The sequence below is a fragment of the Meleagris gallopavo genome, chromosome 5 (genome assembly GCF_905368555.1).
Source record: "Meleagris gallopavo chromosome 5, MGAL_WU_HG_1.1, whole genome shotgun sequence".
In the NCBI taxonomy this organism is placed as follows: Eukaryota; Metazoa; Chordata; class Aves; order Galliformes; family Phasianidae; genus Meleagris; species Meleagris gallopavo.
The window spans coordinates 24,724,770-24,744,456 of NC_139408.1; the positions used below are offsets into that span (position 1 = coordinate 24,724,770).

Below are 19,687 nucleotides of genomic sequence, written 5' to 3' on the forward strand. Positions count from 1 at the left end.
ACTCATAATTTCTGTATATGTGAGTGAAACCTATTTGGGGAGGGTGAGGAGAAATGTGCCAAGATTTCCTTTGAGATGAGTGTTCCAGTTCCCGGTACTGGTGCAGGTAAGTCACGGGACATTGTGGAGTTTTGCGGTTCACACCTTGCTTGCTAGTACCTGTCTGACAAATGCATTCAATATGTGTGTAAGTACACTGTGGGGAACATCAGCAATTAGTGGGTTTGAATCATGTAAGGCGAGGGTCTTTGCCACTTTGCAACATATCTATTGCATGAGGAGAAGTTGCAGAGTACAAATTGCTTGTGTTGCAGAATAGGTAGCATTACTGGTTGGTGCTCCGTTGCATTGGTAGGTTGTGGGTGAGGCTTGATTCCTGGAGGTATGTTTGGGAGAGCTCCACATTTGAAATCTAGTCTTCATCAGATCTCTATCCCTGGAAGCTCGAGTCTCTGAGTGAGTCTATGTCTTCCAATGTGGACTCTCCCTGACTAAACCAAGGAGACTTAATTTTAGACCTTTTAGACCTCTAAAATTAGGTCTCAATTTTAGACATTTGGCCCATAGTTCTGGATTCTCTGGGAAAGGAGGCAGTGTAGAAAGCTTATTTTCATTTTCTATTCTGAATAGACTCAGTAGTTTATGATCTACACAAAATTTTTCAGGCTTGTTGGCCGTCTCATGTCTCTCCTGCCACGTAAACCATGTTGGAGGCCTAAGGTTAAAAGCACCCTAGTTCTCTATTATGCTGAATGCTATATATTTCTGTTGACTTTGGTAGGAGATGAGGATCATTCTGGATTCTCAGATTTCAAGAAGCAATGTGTAAAAATCTTGGGAGCTTCAGATATCCCACAGTATGACATAAATGAAGAAGAAAAATTGCTGGGCCTAAGAAAAATCAGTTTTCTACTAGAATAAGAGCGTTTGAAATTACAATCAAGTGTTTTGTTTTATGTGCTGCTAAAAAAAAAAAATAGAGCAGATATGATTTGCATGCATAGGGGCATTCAGAAATAGTATCAGGCTCCATGGATGACACATTAGATTAGCTTTGTTGATATGAACAGAGAAGCTCTGTGTATTTAAAGTGCCAGGTTCTATGCGTACAGTGATCTGTCTTCTATGCTGGGCTGAGGGGAGCTGGTGACAGAAAGCAGCTTTCATACTGAGGGAATAAAGCTGAGGGTGCTCTCATGCTGAATCCCCGTTTGCACTATTAGGAAAATTTTCTGGCATCTTTTTAGTCACAAGAATGGCATAAGTGGACTGGAAGAACAGCCACAGATCTAACTTGTCTCTTTGAAATATTTTCTCTAGGCATAAGTAACAATGCAGAAGGAGCTTCTGTATTAAAATCCCCATGATTGTAGAGCCCATGAAGTAGTCTTCATCACCAGAAGCAAGTCATGGTGATTTTTATTGCTGTGAATAAACTTGCAAGGTTCATAAACTCTAACAGCTCTAATAGTTTCAGTCAAACTCCGGTTATTGTTTTAAATTGTTCCCAAAGTTTGGCTGATATATAGAAATTTTGGTGAGAAAAGAAATTAAGATACAATGATGAGCGTAAGAAAGGGAAAAGTTCGCTTGGTGATTTTGACAACATTGTAGTAACTCCAGAAGAACATCCGAAAAGATAGTGAGAAGCCCCATGATTTTCTGATATTGAGGATGAGTTGTAATAATCTGCTTGCGGGGCTGTGCTCTGAATTGTCTGACATCTTTTCCACCTCTCATTCTCATTTTTCTGTGAATCTTCATGCTTTAGGCAGATCTCAGGCACTGTGCTAGTTGTCCACGATGTCCAGGTAATCTGAGTTATTGCCTGCATGCCACTAGAGAGAGAAGCCAGATCATTCCTCAGAAAAAAAAGTAATTCTATTGCTTCAGCTCCTTAAGTGAGCTTAGCATTTGGCCCAAGGAGTGCTACTGTCCTTAATCTTGTTAATTCTGGAGTACTGTTTGGAGGGTAGTTACTGCCAGGAGTGAACTGAACCCTTCATGTTTTGCATGTTATCTGAAATCAGTTCCTGAAGAACTTTGTATGGTTCTTCACTGTATGTTTCTTCTGGCTCTTCTGAGCCAATATCTAAGGGCTGTACTTGGGTCAAGGTAGATCCTTGAAAAAAAAATTGCTTACAGGGCTTAATGAGGATTTGACACAGCAGAAGGGTTAGAGAGGATATAGCACTATGTGTGTCATAATATGACAGTAAACTTTGGTTTTTAATTACTCTTGGTCTGTATAATAACACTGAGTAGCAAACATTGCCTTAGTAGATCTTGCCCCAAAGAACTTGTAGTCACCTAATTAGAAAAACAGTAGGATACAACAAATGTTAATTTCATGATTCTGAAAAGATGATTATTCAAAAAATACAAGGGGTTGGTGGCAGCTAAGAAAGATACTCTTCCTTTGATAATTTGAAATTAAATGCCTTAAACATAAGTCAATTCTTCCTGTCAGCCAAGTGGTGAAGTGTAATGCTTACCTAACTCTTCAGAGGTCTTTACTCAAGCAATTTTGTACTGACATCAGTGTCAGACTATTTGAATAAGATCTGAAGATAAAAGTCTCAGAAACTGGCTTGAGTGGAATTACACTGAGGTATCTTACTCAATTATTTCAATTAGATGCTCTGCAATCACTTGGTTTAGAACAAAAGAACAATTTCTGAACTTAAACACAGTGGATTTCAATGTGTGGTTTTACATTGACGCATCTTGGAAAGACAGCACTCCAGACCTCAGATAGCCCCAGATAAATAATAAGCAATTTCCTCCCATCTTGAAGCTGCAGAGATCACCATCTCACTGTATTTACACCCACACCTGCAAAATATCTAAGGAAATTATTAGCTTTCTTACCCTGGTCAGGATATAGACATGGATAAAGAGCCAGATATGCTGATTTTACTGTATGATATCTTAAAGATTGCAGTGGTTCATGAGATGGGCAAGAGAATATGGCACCTTTTACTTTTCTGAGATGGATTTGGATCTTGATAGCCAAAAAGACTATTAACTGAGTAATGCTGCTATCACCTGACTGCTGCTCAGAGAGAGATAACGTGGTGTTTTGTTTTAATTAACATTAGGTGTGATCTAAATGGATGTTTGCAGTGTATTTAGAGGTGTGAAATAATTTCAAATTAGGTGTGGATTTTGCTCAAACAGAATTGTGTGTGGAGAGAGCAGTGAAACTTAGAAGGCTTTTATTTCAAAATGAAATATTTCAGTCTTGAAAGATCTGACAGTCTGACATTTCTGAAGCTCTGTTACATGCTCTAATTTCACATGGCATTGTTTAATTGAAAAATGGAGATATAGTTTAATACAGGGTTTTTTGTGTGCAAATCATTTATTATAATTTTGTAGATGAGATAAAGAAAACACTTCGAAAAAAATTTATTTGAATTTGAATATAGACTGTTATTTACTCAAATTACTGTAATTTTCCTAACCCAGCCTCTGAGCTGAACAAGGCAGGAACTGATTTAGGAGGCATGGAGAAAGTGGCTGCCATCTCACATTGCCACTGTCGTGCAACAAGAAGTCTCCACAAAGCTACCCCATCTTCCACCTCCATCTTCTCAGTGATGTGGCAGTGTCTAGCCCTTAGAAGATCCATCACTTCTCTCTACTTAACATATTTCATGAGATGAATGAAAAAATTTCAAGCAAAATCATGATTTATTTTTATAAGAGGAGTTCTCGGTAATTGCTATACTTGCTTGATAAGCTGTTAAGATGGAGCACCAAAGGACCGAGTGCTTCACTGGGGGTACTTTTTGTCCATCAGTTCTAGAGACGTTCTCATATGAAATTTTGCTATGCTGGTGCCATTGCTGGGATAAATCATAGAAACTTCTCCATGGGCCTTCAGTACCGTTTATAAGCTCTGCCTCACTTTTTAAGTTTATGCCAACAGGATGATCTAAATCACGGCCATTTTCAATTGCTGTCATTCTGCAGCTTGGTTTCTGACAGTTTAGCTGTGCCTGTGAGTAGCTTCATACAAAGGGATGTTAGTGAGCAGCACACTGGGTAAGTTGTGTGAAGCCGAACATCATATTAATTACCTTTTGTTTCTTGCATACTGGGAACAGCTTAAGTTTGCATTCCTTCCACTTGCATTCTATTTCTTAGAGTCTCTTGTTTGAGATTGCCAGCAGTTTCTGTATGAAGCATTTCAACTCAAGTGTGATTTGGTATGGCTGTTTCTGTTTTTAATTTTCTTAGCTTATTGCCAAGTACTTTCCTAGTATTAATTCCGAAAAGAATTGAGATTCAGTTGTAAAAGTAGGATGATATCAACTTAATTAACCTGTAAAGTCTTTCTAGAATCTCTCTTCTCTTTGTATCCAGAGCAGCATTTTACAAATTATAACCACAGATAAAACAGTATATTCTCTACATCTATCAGCTCAACTGATATAACCCTGCCATGACTGTTCCCACCTATAGAAAGAAGGGAGGGAGAGGGCTTTCTGCACCCCCCTGAAGATACTGCCTACTATTCAGTTAATTCACTTCATGCATTCTGCTGTATGCCCTCTTTATTTTGGATTTAAGCTTTTAGATTTATTTTTCCTTCTTTATACACTTGAATTTCTTCGTCTTACTTTCTCCATCCTGTACATTTTTTGTATCTGTAGTAAGGCCTGACATCATGCATCCCATCTCCCCTATCACCAGGAGGAAATGGATGTGGTGCTTGTCAGTGTGCTTGTTGACAAGCAACACAAGATGTTTTATGTATTTTGGCCATTTTGATTTACTGGAAACATTAATTTCTTGGAAGGGCTATTGGAAAAATTAATTCCATAGCTCTCCAAAATAACTTCTACACCTTGACTTGAAGACATTTAAGAGCTTTTTTCCTTCTTTTTCGTTCCATTAAGGCCTGGGTCTCCTTGCTGCAGCTGTTCTGTTTTGAAAGTGTTGCTCCGTTTCCAGGCAGACATACCCCTCTTTGAGTGGAGTTCACTTTTCTCTGGCTGTTTTTCCATTTGCCTTCTCTTTAGGAGATCAATTTGTCAGCCTACTATTTTGGTCTCTCAGTTTAGCTACAGCACTGTGATCAAAGCTGCAACAGCACTATGGAGGAGGAAAACCAAAACTCCATTTTGGATAACAGATTTTTCTTCTTTATCTTTGCTTTTTTGTTATCACTGGAAAAGGGGTGCTATACACTTCCAAGCAAAATTGTCTGAACCATTTTACTGCAGGAATGTAACGTTTCCATGGTTAATTGATTTGAACCCCAGTTTGCTTTCTGATGAATTTGTTTTATCTTTCTAGGGCTTTTGTAGATGCCCTTTGATTGCCTGTATTTTACAGTAGATCTTTATTTCAGATATCTTTCTTTTTAGTATTTTAGAGATGGCAGCCTAAGTCCTTAGGCTCTGTCCTGCTTCTTGGCTAATCCTGCATCCATCCTGTAGTGTAGTGGCTGCGTTGTAAGTCACAGCAGAGTCTCCTTGAAATGTAAATCTGAGCTGTTAATTATCACTTGCGTAAACCCAGGATCACCTGAATAAAATAGACGTTCAATTATTTTGTGTTTTTTTTTGTTTTGTTTGTTTTTGTGGGAAGTGCTCTATAAAGTGGTTTAAACATGATTGACAGCATGTCAGGAAAAAAATAAAGCCAAAGATTTTAGGTAAGCCTATTTTTCCTAAACAGTTCTTTTGGTTACACTTCTTTTTTCTTTTTGGTTTTGCCAAACTACCTACAATTTTTGAAAATTAGCTTTTGACTCTCTCGCCTTCCATCAATATTAGGTGTCTGCTGAAGCTTGATCCTATTTCTTCCTGTGACTGATATTACTGTGCTCAGGTGAGCACATATTTATTGCAAGTTTATGATGGCCCCCAGGCCCTTTCCAAGCTTGGCTCTGCATGACAACCACCATGAAATTGTAAATGTGGATTAAAGCACAGGCAGAACTGATTGCCTGGAGCAGTGTTCTGACACGCAGCCCACGATTGTCTACCAGCAGCCCACAGATGGCACAGGAGAGATGGAGGAAACTGTATCCATGGGCTCTCCAAAGGATGCCTCGAGATCTACCACTGGCAGGGGGAAATTGGGAGATATAAACTTGACACACTTTCCTTAGAGGAAGGGAGTAAAGGGAAAAAGCCCAGAAGATGTATACAGCTTTCCCTACCAACGTTTATCCCAATTTCACCAACACCTCTGTGCTGGGTTATCATGCAGCAGGTACATGCAGCAGGTGAAATAAGGAGGCTTGATTTATAGGTGTGTAGTACAGTTCCCAGTAATATATTAAAACAAGTCTCACATGTAGAAAGGATTGAAAATGGCCTTCACAAATGGCCTTCTCACACCAGCAATTTTAATAGATAAGATCTGGCTATCTCCTCCCTTCATTTTCAAAAATCTATTTTTATATATATATATATATATTTTTTTTTTTTTTTTTCCTAGATTATTCGATTATTCTGTGGAAGAACTTAAAAGATACAGACGATTCATCTACTGACTAGAAGGAAGAGATGGAAAGTGAAGGGAGACTTTCTGAACATGGCAGAATTCACCCATAAGCCAGGAAGGACTGTCTTGAGATAATAACAAAAGGTAAGAGGCGTAAAGTGAGAGGCTAACTGCGGCTTTCCTCTCACCTCTGACATTGTAGATGTCTCCCTCAGACGTAGGCAGAATCTCTTCCCCATACAGAGGAGGCAGAGGGTGGAGCTCAGCGCCTGTATAAATTATATGTGTCCTTCAGGTTATTTCAGCAGCAACAACAAGCCGTGAGTGAGCCGTGTTTGTCAGCTGACAGATCTGTTATCCAAATTGGGTTTTCTGTTGCTGTCGCCATTTTGTGTGCTATGGGGAGCCCACCAGCCAAGGTAAGCGAATTGCAGCTCCTGTCTTTGCTGTGACCTGATGCCTTGCTTCTGGGAACAACTGGCTCTTGCTCTCACAAGTAAACTCGCTCTTCTCTGTGTCTGTTGAGATGCTGCTGGTTTGATATAGCAGGGTCCTCTTGAACTTTGCAAGTTTTCCATTTTCCCTTGCCCTAACTAATGCGTGAGCTACGTTCAGTGAAAATGCAGTAAAATGTGGCCCTTTTGTCGTAAGATGTACATGCGGGAATGAACACCAGGGTGGAGGAGGGCTGGCCTTGAGTTTACTTCATGCAAAACGAAAGTGCCTTAGTCCTACTGCATGCTTTTCTCAGGATCGCACATGTTCATTGCTTGCCCAAGCTAAAAAAAAAAAAACAACAGCTTTTTCTAGCAACAAAGCACGATTTATATTACTTTAGCTGCAGGGGGGAGTTCTAATGAGCCATTTGGCTGATTTAGCTGTCCTTAATGTAATGTTTACAGTGTCTGTGATTCAAGGGGAAATACTTCTTGTTTTGACTTGAGTTTTCCAATGTGAGTTCCATTCAGAGATTTTAGCTGATAGCATTTAGTATAAATCAACAGGATTATTGGCTGTGGGCCATGTTCTCATGTGTATCTTTAAAAAATAATTGATGCCATGTCTGAATTATGTACCAATTAAACATTCTTTATGTATCAAAGTCTCTGTCAAAATTTACAGTAACTAAAAGAAATATGGCCATTCCCAGGGTTTAAATACAGTAGGAAACTATATTATGTATTATGTGTTATGTGTTATGGCTTACTGAGAATCCTTAATCTTTAGCATCTAAGAATATTTATTGTACTTTGCCACAGACGTATTTGCAGGTGAAGTTAAAAGATTCAACTGTTGGTAGCTTAAATTGATAGACTTAATGAAGGGTTAAAAATAGTCACATGCTGGGTGCTCAGGACGAAGAATATGAATTATACATGTAAAGTACTATTTTGATGAAATTTGTACGTACTCTGTTTAACTACCTGTTAGATCCAAAGCTATGTATCCATCTTATAACTAAGCATCATCCATCCATTTAAAGGATCTCTTGTATCTATTAAGGTAACACTGAATTTGATAGACGGCTAGATAGCATAGATTAAATTTTATCTGAAGAGTCTCTATTACAGAGAAAGTTCTTGCACTTGAACCTAATGCTACAGCTGCTATTGTCTGAGTTTAGATATTCTCCCACTTTTTGGGCAATATGGACAAAATGTAGAGTTCAAGCATAGCTTCAGGTCAGAAGGTTTTTGCTCCCACAGAAGAATCTTCATTCAGTACTGCAGGAGCTGTGGCATTCTGTCAGGTGTGCATTTTTTCAGTATGTTTAATTGGATAAATAGAGACAGCAATCAGGTTTTGTGCTCTTTTTATTTTCTTCTCTTTCTTTTAGATTATAAAAGCAAGTTGTCTGGAAAGCATGGATACTTCATACTACCTAGAAAGGCCTACTAAAAAGCTCCAAGTTAATTTTTTACTGTTTAAAAATACTACAGAGTTTGCACAGAAGTAGTGGTCAGTATTAATTTGCAGCTTTCTGAGAAAACTCTTGGTTTTCGTAAGGGCATATTTTCTGCTCAGATAAGAGTTATCACTCTAGCAGTTTTTTTGAGCCATGGAATATTATTTTTCTATAATAACATACTCAGAAACAGTACAAATCCCTGAGGCAATCACCCATACAGGTAAAGAGAAGACTGGTAGAGTATAAGGAGAGTACATCCCAAACCTATTGTGACTCTTGAAACAATCCATCACTGAAAACATGAAATTACAATAAATATTCATAAACAAAATTAGATTTTTGTTCTGAAAGTTTAACTTCCAATGCCCTCAGCCCACATTATCTATTAAAGAATCTGTGTGGGAGAGTGTTTTGGAATCAGGCTGATCAAGAGAAGGTCATAAAGTGCTGTGGGTTTTTTTTTTTTTAAGTTTTTCGCTTTACTCTTAATTTAATAAACTAACTCCAAACTGTAGTTGAAGTAAACCATTGATATCTAAGATAAAAGAAATGATCAGAATATGCCAAATGATCATATATGGTGTGAGATCCGCTACATAAGATATTGTAGTGCTTGTAGAGTGCCACTGGAGAGAGAAAAAGTAATTCATGGAAAGAAGTAATGATTTATGCCTAAAAATACTGACAAAACTGAGAGAAAACCCTAAAACTATTCAGAGAATGCCAAAAGACAGGGTGCAAACTTTTCTTATAAAACTCTTCATGTAACATGTTGTTGTCCCATGGTGGTAACTCTACTTTGTTAACTGCTTAGATTTGGAGTTGGGGAAGTGCAACACTGAGATTCTAGTCAGACTTCCAACATGTGTAAACCAGTGGTGATGGGAAGAGTTTCCCAGGTTGTCAAGTTCTGCAGAAACTATTCTCCTAGAAGAATAATTTACTAGTGAATGAGGCCTTGTTGTGGGAGCAGCATGGTGGGGCAATAAGGAGTGAAATCGAGGATGTGAGCTGTTGGTAGGTTTTGCTTCTTTCATTGCCATCTGAAGACTGTCTCAGTAGGCTTTTCATTATTAATGAGCTTTGAGAAGCTCATATATTCTCGAAGCTCTCTTTTTGAGATGAAACCCTGAAGTGACTAACTGCCTGTAAACAGTAGAGAAGGCTAATTATGTGTCCTCCTGAAGCTGACAGGCATATGACTATTCCCTGGAAGCCAGACATAGGCCAGCCAATGTGTTATTACAATCATCACTGCAATGCTGGAAACAGATGTGAATTTTCGATTTGCTCTGGGTTTTACACAATTGTTGCAAGTTTTATCTCTTTAGATTTTCTCTATTTTAGACTTGAAATGGCCCCTTCAAAACTTGCTCAGAGAGTACAGAAATGTAGTTTAATGCTAAGTGCTATCAAATGAAAAGAAGATTTTTTAATGCATTTTTTTGAAATACTCTTTGGGAGTTTGGACATGCCACTATTTGTTGGTCTGGAGTGTTATTGTCTAGGATGCAGACATACACAGGTAGCTGAGTCCTGCACTCTACTGTTGGCCTCAAAGTGGCACTATTAATTTTCCAGCAAATAAGGATGGTTGTAGGCAAAAATAGAGTGATGTGCTTCAATGAAGACTACATTTGACTCTAGATGTTTCCAGAAGTGTTATGTTGGTCTCTGTGAGCATATACTGGAAACTTTGGTTCTCACAAGGAAGTAAGGAACAAGATCAGTAGAACTACAAGTAAATAGCTCCAGAAGAGCTATCTGGATATAACAACTCATGCTTAGCAATTTTTATTAATAGCAATATTGCACTTTGCTTTTCATGTTATGAAAACAGCAAATGAAAAGGTGTTTTAGAGCAACAGCACTTTTGAACAAGGGTGTTATTTTGGACCGTCTAAATCAGACCCTTGCTGGGCTACTCTGGACTGTTGTAAAAGGAAATGAAGCTCAGCCTTTTTCTGATGAAAAAGAGAGCCCAATTCTCAATGGCTACCACAATCTAGAGTAACTGCAGCCTTGGGAACAGGATGTCTTCTTGCTTCCCATGGGAATTTGCAGTCTGTAGGATTTGTTACAGCCACCTTTACCCATCTGAACCTGTTTATCTCTTCCCTGCAACAGCACAAGGACTATGCTGCATCAAATCTGAAGAAATTTTCAGTCATTTTAGATAATTTTTCATTAATTGAAGTGCTTGCTGCTGAAAGGGGAAGAGAGGAGGTATGAGGTTTTCTGGCTGTAGCGGGAGAAGATGCAAAAGCATGACACCTATTACAACTAAGAGTAGCCTGATAATGAACTGCAGATGCACCTTTTTGTAAGAAATAAGGAAATTTTCATCATGTAAGGTTCAGAGCAAATTATATACCAACATCTATTTTTCCAGTGAAGGCGAAATCTGAGAATGATTTGGGCTTCCATTGAGCAAGGGGAAGTTGATTACAAAACAGCATAGAATTAACATATTAATTAAAAAGTCAGCCCTGTAATTGGCTACATAATCCAATATTTCATGTTAATGAAACCCACTAGGAATGCTGAGTGTTCCAGTTGGTACTTCTATGTTTAATAGCTATTTGCATTTGGGAAATTAAAGTCAAATTCTTTCAGTGGGCTGCTGGAATAGTTTGGAATTGTCTTCACTGGAACTTAAAATGTCCATAATGTGCTAAACTCATAAGGTTCGAAATATTTCAGTTTCAAACTGGAAGAAAACATAATAGGAATGGTTCTTGTTCCACAAGTACAAGTGCCTTGCATTTCTTTACAGAAGGTGTTTCAATCAACCATGAAGATCCAAGAGACAGTAATTTGTGATTTTGTAGGTTGACCAACACCATTTTTCTGCTTAGATGACTCTTGAATATCAACCTGAATTTTAAAAAGATATATAACTTTAAAATAGACTTTGTAAAATTTAATATAAAGCCTTACTTGAGTGTGCTAATTTACAGTTAAAATTATGTCCATTTGATATAATGCTATTTACCTGTAAAAAAAGTGGAATGAAACTGAATGAAGGCAATTCTCATTTCTGATTAAAAAAAAAAAAAAAAAAAAAAGTCTAGTATTTTCCACCTCATTTAAAAAGAGTTTCAAATTTAGTATAATGACTATTTCTATAGAGAAGTTCTCCCTTCCTCAGCTCCTAGTATCTCTGAAGTTAATCATTCCAGTGTCAAGAAAATTAATCATGGTGCTGCTTTTCAAAAAAAAAAAAAAATTATATTGTTGCAGTGTAGTGGAATACTCTGGTTTAGACAAACAGATGTCATGTTTCAATCAGTGTGTAGTTTAAAGTACCAAGAAAGCTAGTGCAGTTTTTTTTAGCATGATTTGTCCCTGTTCTAATTTGTTAGTGATAGACTGTTATTTTTGCTTGAAAATAAATTTTAAATGTTCCAATTTGGAGAGCAAGAAAAAAGGGAAATATTTTCCTTTAATTAAGTTTATTGCGTCTGCATATCTGTGTTCATTCACGCTTATTGAACATTTTTTGAAAGCGCTGAATATTTTTTGAGTAGCTTAGGCTGGGAAGCTTAAGTCTGGTTAGAGTTTGGAACAAGTAACTTGAAATAAACATTCCACTGTTACCTTGTTTCTGATACGAATAAATCTCATATCTGAAAGAGAATTGGTCACATTTCCATTAGATGAATTCAAGATACCTAATGATGTAGAATTCTGTCATACTACACCTTTAAATCAGGGCATTATTTTTCCTTCATCTGAAGGGCTTCTGCTGGGCATATAGTCCACTTAGAGCCCGTAGTGCAATCCACTAGATGCCTATTGCTGAACTTGGCCTACTTATGAACATAATGAAAATCTAGTCCTGCTTGGGATATGAGATTGGAAACTTTTAAACCGTTGGTAACTGCCATATCTAGAGTCAGTATCAGTACTGAGCCCAGAGCCAGGCAGGCAGCTGTGAGTTCCTAATGTTGCTTTCCGAAGGCCCAGTTTTGACCCAGCTGTGGCTTAAGTTCCTCTGTGGGTTGGCAGAGCAATCATCACCACAACCACGTATATACTAGATTGTTTGTAAAAGGACATTTTTGGGTGACTACAGGAGCTTCTTATAGCATTATACGAGCTGCTGTCTTTTTTCTTTCTCTGTCTTCACTTCTTCAAGCTACTCAGCAAATAGTCTGCAAATACTCAGCAAGTAGTGGGTAATCGTGCTTTCATCTTAGCATGGCGTACTTCCACTGAAAGGTGACCTCCTCACTTCAAACAGGCAAGGACAGACAGTCCTCTGTACAGTTCAAAATACATATGATTTCTGTAGGATGAGCTGACAGAACTCATTGCATTTGTTTTCTCTGCAGATGAAGATTTGTCCCATCTACATGCTTTCTGTAAGAATCATACAAGCCAGGAACATCAAGTCAAGAGACCTATGTGAGTTGTGGTTTGCTTGTGTTTTTAGTCACCTCTAGAGTTTACATAGTGAGTAATGTTCCTAAGTTCTGAAGGTATACAAATAACATATACACATAAAGCAGAGCAATAGAAATACTAACATCAGGGCTGTAATTAGATCAAATGCCTGAGGTATCACTAGTTTAGAGGCCAGATCTATTGGCATTTCAGAGAAACTGTAAAATCCAAGACTCCCAGCTGAACTTTCTGAACCAGTAAGGGAAAGTAGACCACGTGAGGGAACTGCAATCTATACATTTTCTTGGAGTCAAAGGTCAATTAGGGAATTTCAGACCTTCTAAAGAGGGTCATCTGGGGTGTTTCATGTTAAATAATGTTCCTAAATTTTTGACTAAGGAGAATCTCTGTAGATCCTGCCCTAACCACATTCTGAATGTGCAGGCAAAACAGACTTTTCTGTCTACTTTTTTATTCCACTTTCTTTAACTTCTTATCTTGCTCTCACAGCCTCCTATGGCTCATTCTCAGGGTGTCTGATGGATCAGCCATTCAGCTGTCATTTTTTGCAGTGTTCTGTGTGCTTCTCAGCCAGCAGAAAAACCTGAAGCTGCCTTTTCTTATACTCTCACTGTACGTCAGGTATTATGTCCAGAGGTGGACACCAGAATGGCCATAGTCTGACGAGGCCTGTATTTGAGTCTCAATGATCTGTTCTGTCTACTCTATTGAAGGGGCAGTTCCACTTTCCTGCCAAAACCTTGCGGGGCATTGTTATTCACTGCTTGGTACCAGTCTGAAGTATTTAGGCCTCTCGGGCTGCAGTAGACGTCTTCAGTCAAGTCCAGACTCCAGCTCTGAAAGACATCAACTTGGAGATTTCTTTTCACACCGTTGTCAAGCTCCACAAAGTAAATGTGCTTTCCGACCTTGCTTTTCCCAAAGGACAACTGCTCCAGACACTGACCACACTAACCATAAAAAATGGGTTTAGACTGGAATTGAGAAGATTTCCAACCTGTTTTTCGTCCCACAGTGGCCTGTAACTGCAACAGATCTTCCCCTGTAGCTAACCCTTCTAGATAGCAGTCATGTCCCCCCGTGTTTATGTTGTGAGACTGAGCAAGCCAGTCTCATGTCATCTTGTCTGTAATATGTGTTTTCCTTTCGTGTAACCATCCTAATTGTTCTTTTTGGAACTAGCATTAGTTTCAGTTAAACTTCTTTTAAACACAGTTGACTGGAATGGTAGGGATTATGCCTGATGAATGGTCAGCGGGCTCTTTTCTACTTCTTTTTCTTCACATGGGAAACACTGCTCTCAGTGTATCTTGTGTGTGCATGCGTGCATGTGGTATTTGCAATTTGTAGCTGCCCAGAAATTAGTTTGTATACCAAGATGGTTTTCCTTGTTTGCTTCCAACCAGTGATCTCTTTATTTATTATTATTATTTTTTAAAAGTATTTATTATTCCCCAGAATCATGGCCTTGCCCATCTATAATATTGGCGTCTGGATTTTATTTTATTTTTCTGCTGCAGTGACTGCATCAGACTGCTATGTGCGCTTGTGGCTGCCATCTGCTTCAAATGAAAAACTTCAGACCAAAACTATCAAGAATTCTGACAACCCTGTCTGGAATGAGACTTTCTACTTTAGGATCCAGAGAGAAGTTGAGGTATTAAAAAAAATGGAGATTTTACAATTTTGAATTGCTGGGAGTCCACAATTGACTCCCTGTTGATCAAATGTGCTAAATAACTTAAGACATTGCTTATGAGATGGAATTTCCAGGTGATTTGTTAGCACAAAGCAGCAGATACACAAAGTAGCGTTTCCCTCAACAAGTTGTAGACAGTGATATAAATTCCTATATCTGAGCTAATCTGGATTTCCTTTGTTGTCACCTGAGAGATGTAAATACTGCTGTAGCATGCCTTATCTCTGGGGTATTTTGAATGGTTAGTGTAGAACGAGTATTTCATCTGCTGGTTTTAAGGGAAGGATAGTGGGGTTGCTGCACAGTTAATAGAACTTTGAGGATGAACAAACTGAATAAGTGCATTCATTGGGTTATCAGAAGTGGTGCAGAGCACCGAACATCTTCTCTGTCTTGGAATAGTGAGATTGCTGATGGCTGTTGTCTTCTACTCCATGATACATTTCCCAGGGCTGGATTTTAATGATTCAGTTCCAAATTACCAGACTCCTGAAAGCACAGGTTCCATTATTCATGCCACTGTGCTAGTCAATCAGCTACGAAAGTCTGTAATCATTTTATTTATATTTTTTCCTGAAAACAGCAGTTCAATAAGAGTTCATATTTATTTTCTTCTACTACCAGAACATCTTAGAATTGGCAGTGTGTGATGAAGATCCACTCACCAAAGATGACATGCAGTTCACAGTTCTTTTTAATATTGCTAGAGTCAGACCCGGAGAGAGAGTCCGTGAGAAGTTTGCTTTGAAATCAGAGGTAAGGTCTGAAAATACATGGAATTATTTACTTTCCATGTTGGCTTCTGTGTTAGATAGAATTTGGGTCTGCATCATCAATATCTCATCAAGTCAGTTATCATTGTGGTAGATTTTTGTGACTTTATTAATCTGTTTTCACAGATTCAGAAAATGAAGCATATTCTATATCGTGCAACCACCTCTGTGTAGGCAAAATAAATGTTAATAGCTAGCATCTGTAAATACAGTCATTTTCATCATTTATAATCCCCCAAACAATTTTCTTACTTTTTAGCTTTATTCCACTTTTCCTGTGCTTGGAGAACATTTCCCCTTGATGACTTCTTATTAAAAACTTGAAGATAATCAACTAACCACTTGAATTAATGATTCTTTCAGACTTTTCCTGTTAATGTTCATATTGGATTTCTTCTACTTTATTGAGGTTTTCATAGCCAATAGGTAAGGGGTGCCTGTCCTACTAGTATTTTTTAATAAGGAAAGAGAGTTGTCCAGTGGACAAAACTGGGATAGTTCTGTGACAGTTCCTGGGCTTCTATGAGTTGTGTCTGAGGTACTGCTGTACACTTCCAATAGTAAAGAGACAGTCCATAGCAGAGCTTCAGCTACTTCTTGAATGCTGAGAGCTCTTAACAGGGATTCCCCGCCATGACTCTGCAGGCTGGTAGAATGCACTTCTCAGCCACTCACTGAATCACTGGGAAATGTTAATGATTCAATAACCTCCTTGGCTGGGAGCATTCTTCTCCCCTTCATCTCTGCTGGATTCAGCATGAATGTAATTTAAATGGAAATGACAGCAGAATTTGTCACATTTGTTACTGAGTGTCAACGCCTTTATGCTGTGCAGACCATCTTCGCAGAAATTCATTTTATTTCTGTTTTATCCAAGCTTTTCCACTCTAGGTTTTTGTGAATTGTATAGTTCTACATATCCCACAGTGGTAGAATATTAATCTTACATGCATTTCCTGCAATCTCAGCTTTGGAAAGAAGTGACATACAGATTATTTGGTAATGTTAACAGAAGAGACATCAGACATGGTGCTGAAATGCTTTTCAAGTTTCTTGTGAATGCCTCATCTCTGGAGGCATTCTGAAGGCCAGGTTGGATGGGGCCCTGAGCAACTCGATCTGGGGGTGACAGTCCTGCCCACAGCATGGCATTGGAACAGGATGGCTTTAAAGACCCTTCCCACCCAAATCCTTCTATGATTTTGGGTGTCTCTACCAGTAAACTCTTGCAGACTCCAATAATCTGTATTTATTTTACTCTTTTCTTTTTAGAAAGAGAGGTGCATTAAGAAATGGGAAAGTTTGGAAGTGGAATTCTGGATGGAAAAAATGTGAGTAAAATTCCAAAGCTGAAAGGCATATATCTGCCAGGCAGTGTAATAAGAAAGCAGAAATTCATGCAACTCTTCTTCCCAGTAGTGAGTTATTGTTTCAATTTTTTTTGTTTGTTTGTTTTAACTTAACTTCCCCAACAAATTCTGTCTTTTAGTGTATTGTATGCAAATCTTACATATGTTTGGTTCTTATATCCTGATCATTGTAATGCAGTAACATTGGCAGGATTCAATAACTTGCACATGAGATGCATCCAAGACATAACACTATAACAGCTATTATCACTAATTTAAAAATGCCATGAACACCATGATGTTTCTAAAACACCAGAAAACAAAATGTATGTGGAGCGATGTAGACAGCATTAGATAAATCATTAGGTGATAGTTTAGTTAAACTGAAAAAACATGCAATCTACAAATAATACAGTTACGATCCCCCCTCTTCAAAGTGATAATCAACATTGTAGGAGAACAAATTCAGTAAGAGAGGAGAACAAATTCAATTCTCTTTTAAATGCTCTTGGAAGTAATATAGTCCATTTAAAACTGACTAAATGCATGATTAGAACAGGCAGCTGTGAATGGAAAACACTGAGAAAATCCATTCTTTTATGAGAGACACCTTAAGAGATAGTGTAAGCATCGCCTGCAAGAGTGGAGTCAGTATCAACCAGATTAAAGTTCAGAGTAAGAAGCAGTTCTTAGAAGCTGGCCTGAGCAAATTTATACTAGAAGTAAACAGCATATTTTTCACAGCTCAAGTTACTAGAGGTGTAGGGGATTCTCCATTTTTGGAAGTGAAACCAAGTTATTTGAAGATAAATGCATTCTGCAGAAGTTAGAGAGCTGGATGTGCTGCTTTGTAAAATATCCTAGACTTTGCAGATGGTCAAAGATCACGTACTACATAACTTTAGTGGTCCTTTCAGATCTACGAAAGCACTTAGGAATGTGTGCAACATGTTGCCATTGGAATATTAGCTGTAATGAGAGGTTCTGTTAGTAGACTCTGTAGTTATTTAATTCCATGAGTAAGTCCAACCATTCAGTGACAGATCTGGGTCTTGCAAGGTGAGATGTCAGGGACAAAATCTTTGTTACTTACCTTTGTGTTTTTCCAGTCATACATATAGCCCAGTGGGAGCCAATTCTAATTTGCCTTTCTTTGGACCAGTTGTAAATTATTATATAGATCAGTCAAAAATGTCTTTCCTAAAAAGTATTTGGAGAGTACGTTATTAGTCATCTTTGCTTTTCCCCAAGCCATATGGCCATTTCGTAAGGACAGTACATGATTCCAAATGGACGAATGCACCTTTTTTCTTGTAGTTTTAAGAACTGATATTTTTATGGGCTCTTATGTTAGGTACTGCATTTTTGTTCATGTGTTTAGCAGATGATCACATGGTATACCTTTCAGAAAGTAAAGGATGACACTAATGTAACTATATTCTGTTTTACACAAAGGAAGTAATGAAACTGCTATTAAAAATACTGGATTCTCACAAATTTTTTTTTTTTTTTTTTTTTTTTTTCTCTTCTTTTTAGTCCTGGCCCTCCAGAGTATGTCATTACCAATGATGTCCTAGTGGTAAGATTCACATATGAATTTAGCTTGGAGCTACTTTTCCTTTATCTCCTCTTAATCTTTTCCCTTTCTCTCCTTTTCCCTCAGCCATCTGATATTTTATAAGGAAAGCAGAATTGAGTAGAGCATGGTCTATATTATATATTACAAATTTGGAGCAGTTTCCATTTGTTACGTGCTGCCTTCCTCATGGAATAGAAACTGTTTCTTGAAGTCCTCAAGTATCAGTATTTTGACCAGTCATAGTTTGCTAATGTTACAGAATCACATTTTTGTTGGCAAAGTGAAATATTGTATTTCAGATAATGCAATATGGCATTTGGCAGGAAAACCAAAGGTTTTGACAGGTATGAGTCTATAGAAGACTCAAATAACTCAGAGATTATCTAATCTAACAGCTTTTTGGGACACACGCTTTTTTTATAAAGAACTATTTAAGTTGTTGAAACAGAGTCCTCTTGTGATGGTCCTCATGTAAGTCAGCATGTGGTCCATTACCCATCTCCTTGGACTGGCCAAGCAGCTAAGGAGTACAAAGTACCTCATGCCAACGACTCCAAGCCTGCATGTGATTTCCAGATGCTAGCCTTTAATACCCCTGCGGCAAAATAACACCTATTCTGTTCTTTGCCCCTCATTTTCTGTGTGAGGTATGAGAGCTGTAATGATTGGCATGCATTGTTGGAAAACTGTCCTGGTATGAGTTATTAAAGGTGAGTTGGAATGACTCAGATAGAGAGTAGGATGGAATAAATCCATGATCTCTCTACATCTGGACTAGCAAGAAGATACCTTGTAGACTAATCATGACCACAATACACAGACATTCATCATCAAGTTGTTTCCTTCCACCTATCCTAAGTAATTACCAGATATGTATGTAGCTGTGTTTGGACAGCAGTGTGTAGTTCAGAGATTCTTGACTTGGGGATAACTTGGGCAGATATAATCACCTCTGGCAATGCACCATTGTATGGACAAGCTAGTTGTAAAGCATTACAATTGATCTACTGTCCTGGGATAATGAATTTAATCTTCTGCAGCTAGATTGCTTCTAGCATTGAGCCCAGTTTAGCTTGACTCTGTATTATAACTAATGACTGCCTACATGATGGTTCAATATTTGCTGCAGTTATAGCATTTACTATTTTCACACATTTCCACTTTTGTCTTTTGCAGTCCCGTGAAGTTTGGTGTTTGGAAGTACAAGTGGACCATAGTGAAAGCAGGAAATATTTGCGAGGTATGCAGATTTCTCTGAAGTGAGGATGCAACCAGATCATAAGCATTCAGGTCCAGGTAGAGACACTTCAGGATACAGAGACAAGAAAAAACCTCATAAAGGCAATAAAATTTAGTACAGTGATAGTTCCTGAACTTGATCTAGTTTAACTCTGCATCTCTGGTGTCTCTCCCTTGAAGCTATCAAGTTTGGAGACAGCAAATTTTGCTGGTGGAAAATATGAGAGAGTGCTGACACTGGGAGCACATCAAGCTATGGGGTAA

At 38.1% G+C, this 19,687-nt stretch overlaps 1 protein-coding gene across 2 annotated transcripts in view; it reads left to right on the forward strand.

Moving 5' to 3' along the window:
* The window catches only part of PLA2G4B (phospholipase A2 group IVB), a 45,396-nt gene that overhangs the window by 12,487 nt on the left and 13,222 nt on the right, over window positions 1-19,687 (forward strand). The window contains exons 2-10 of one of the 2 annotated variants that reach the window (XM_085224822.1): window positions 6,460-6,609; window positions 6,761-6,884; window positions 12,712-12,784; window positions 13,498-13,674; window positions 14,305-14,441; window positions 15,108-15,239; window positions 16,529-16,587; window positions 18,142-18,184; window positions 19,361-19,424. In XM_085224822.1, coding sequence (XP_085080948.1) covers window positions 6,864-6,884; window positions 12,712-12,784; window positions 13,498-13,674; window positions 14,305-14,441; window positions 15,108-15,239; window positions 16,529-16,587; window positions 18,142-18,184; window positions 19,361-19,424 — 706 coding nt within the window. In that variant the 5' untranslated portion in view covers window positions 6,460-6,609; window positions 6,761-6,863. The remainder of the gene's footprint in view (window positions 1-6,459; window positions 6,610-6,760; window positions 6,885-12,711; window positions 12,785-13,497; window positions 13,675-14,304; window positions 14,442-15,107; window positions 15,240-16,528; window positions 16,588-18,141; window positions 18,185-19,360; window positions 19,425-19,687) is intronic. The other variant, XM_085224823.1, reaches the window with a different exon arrangement.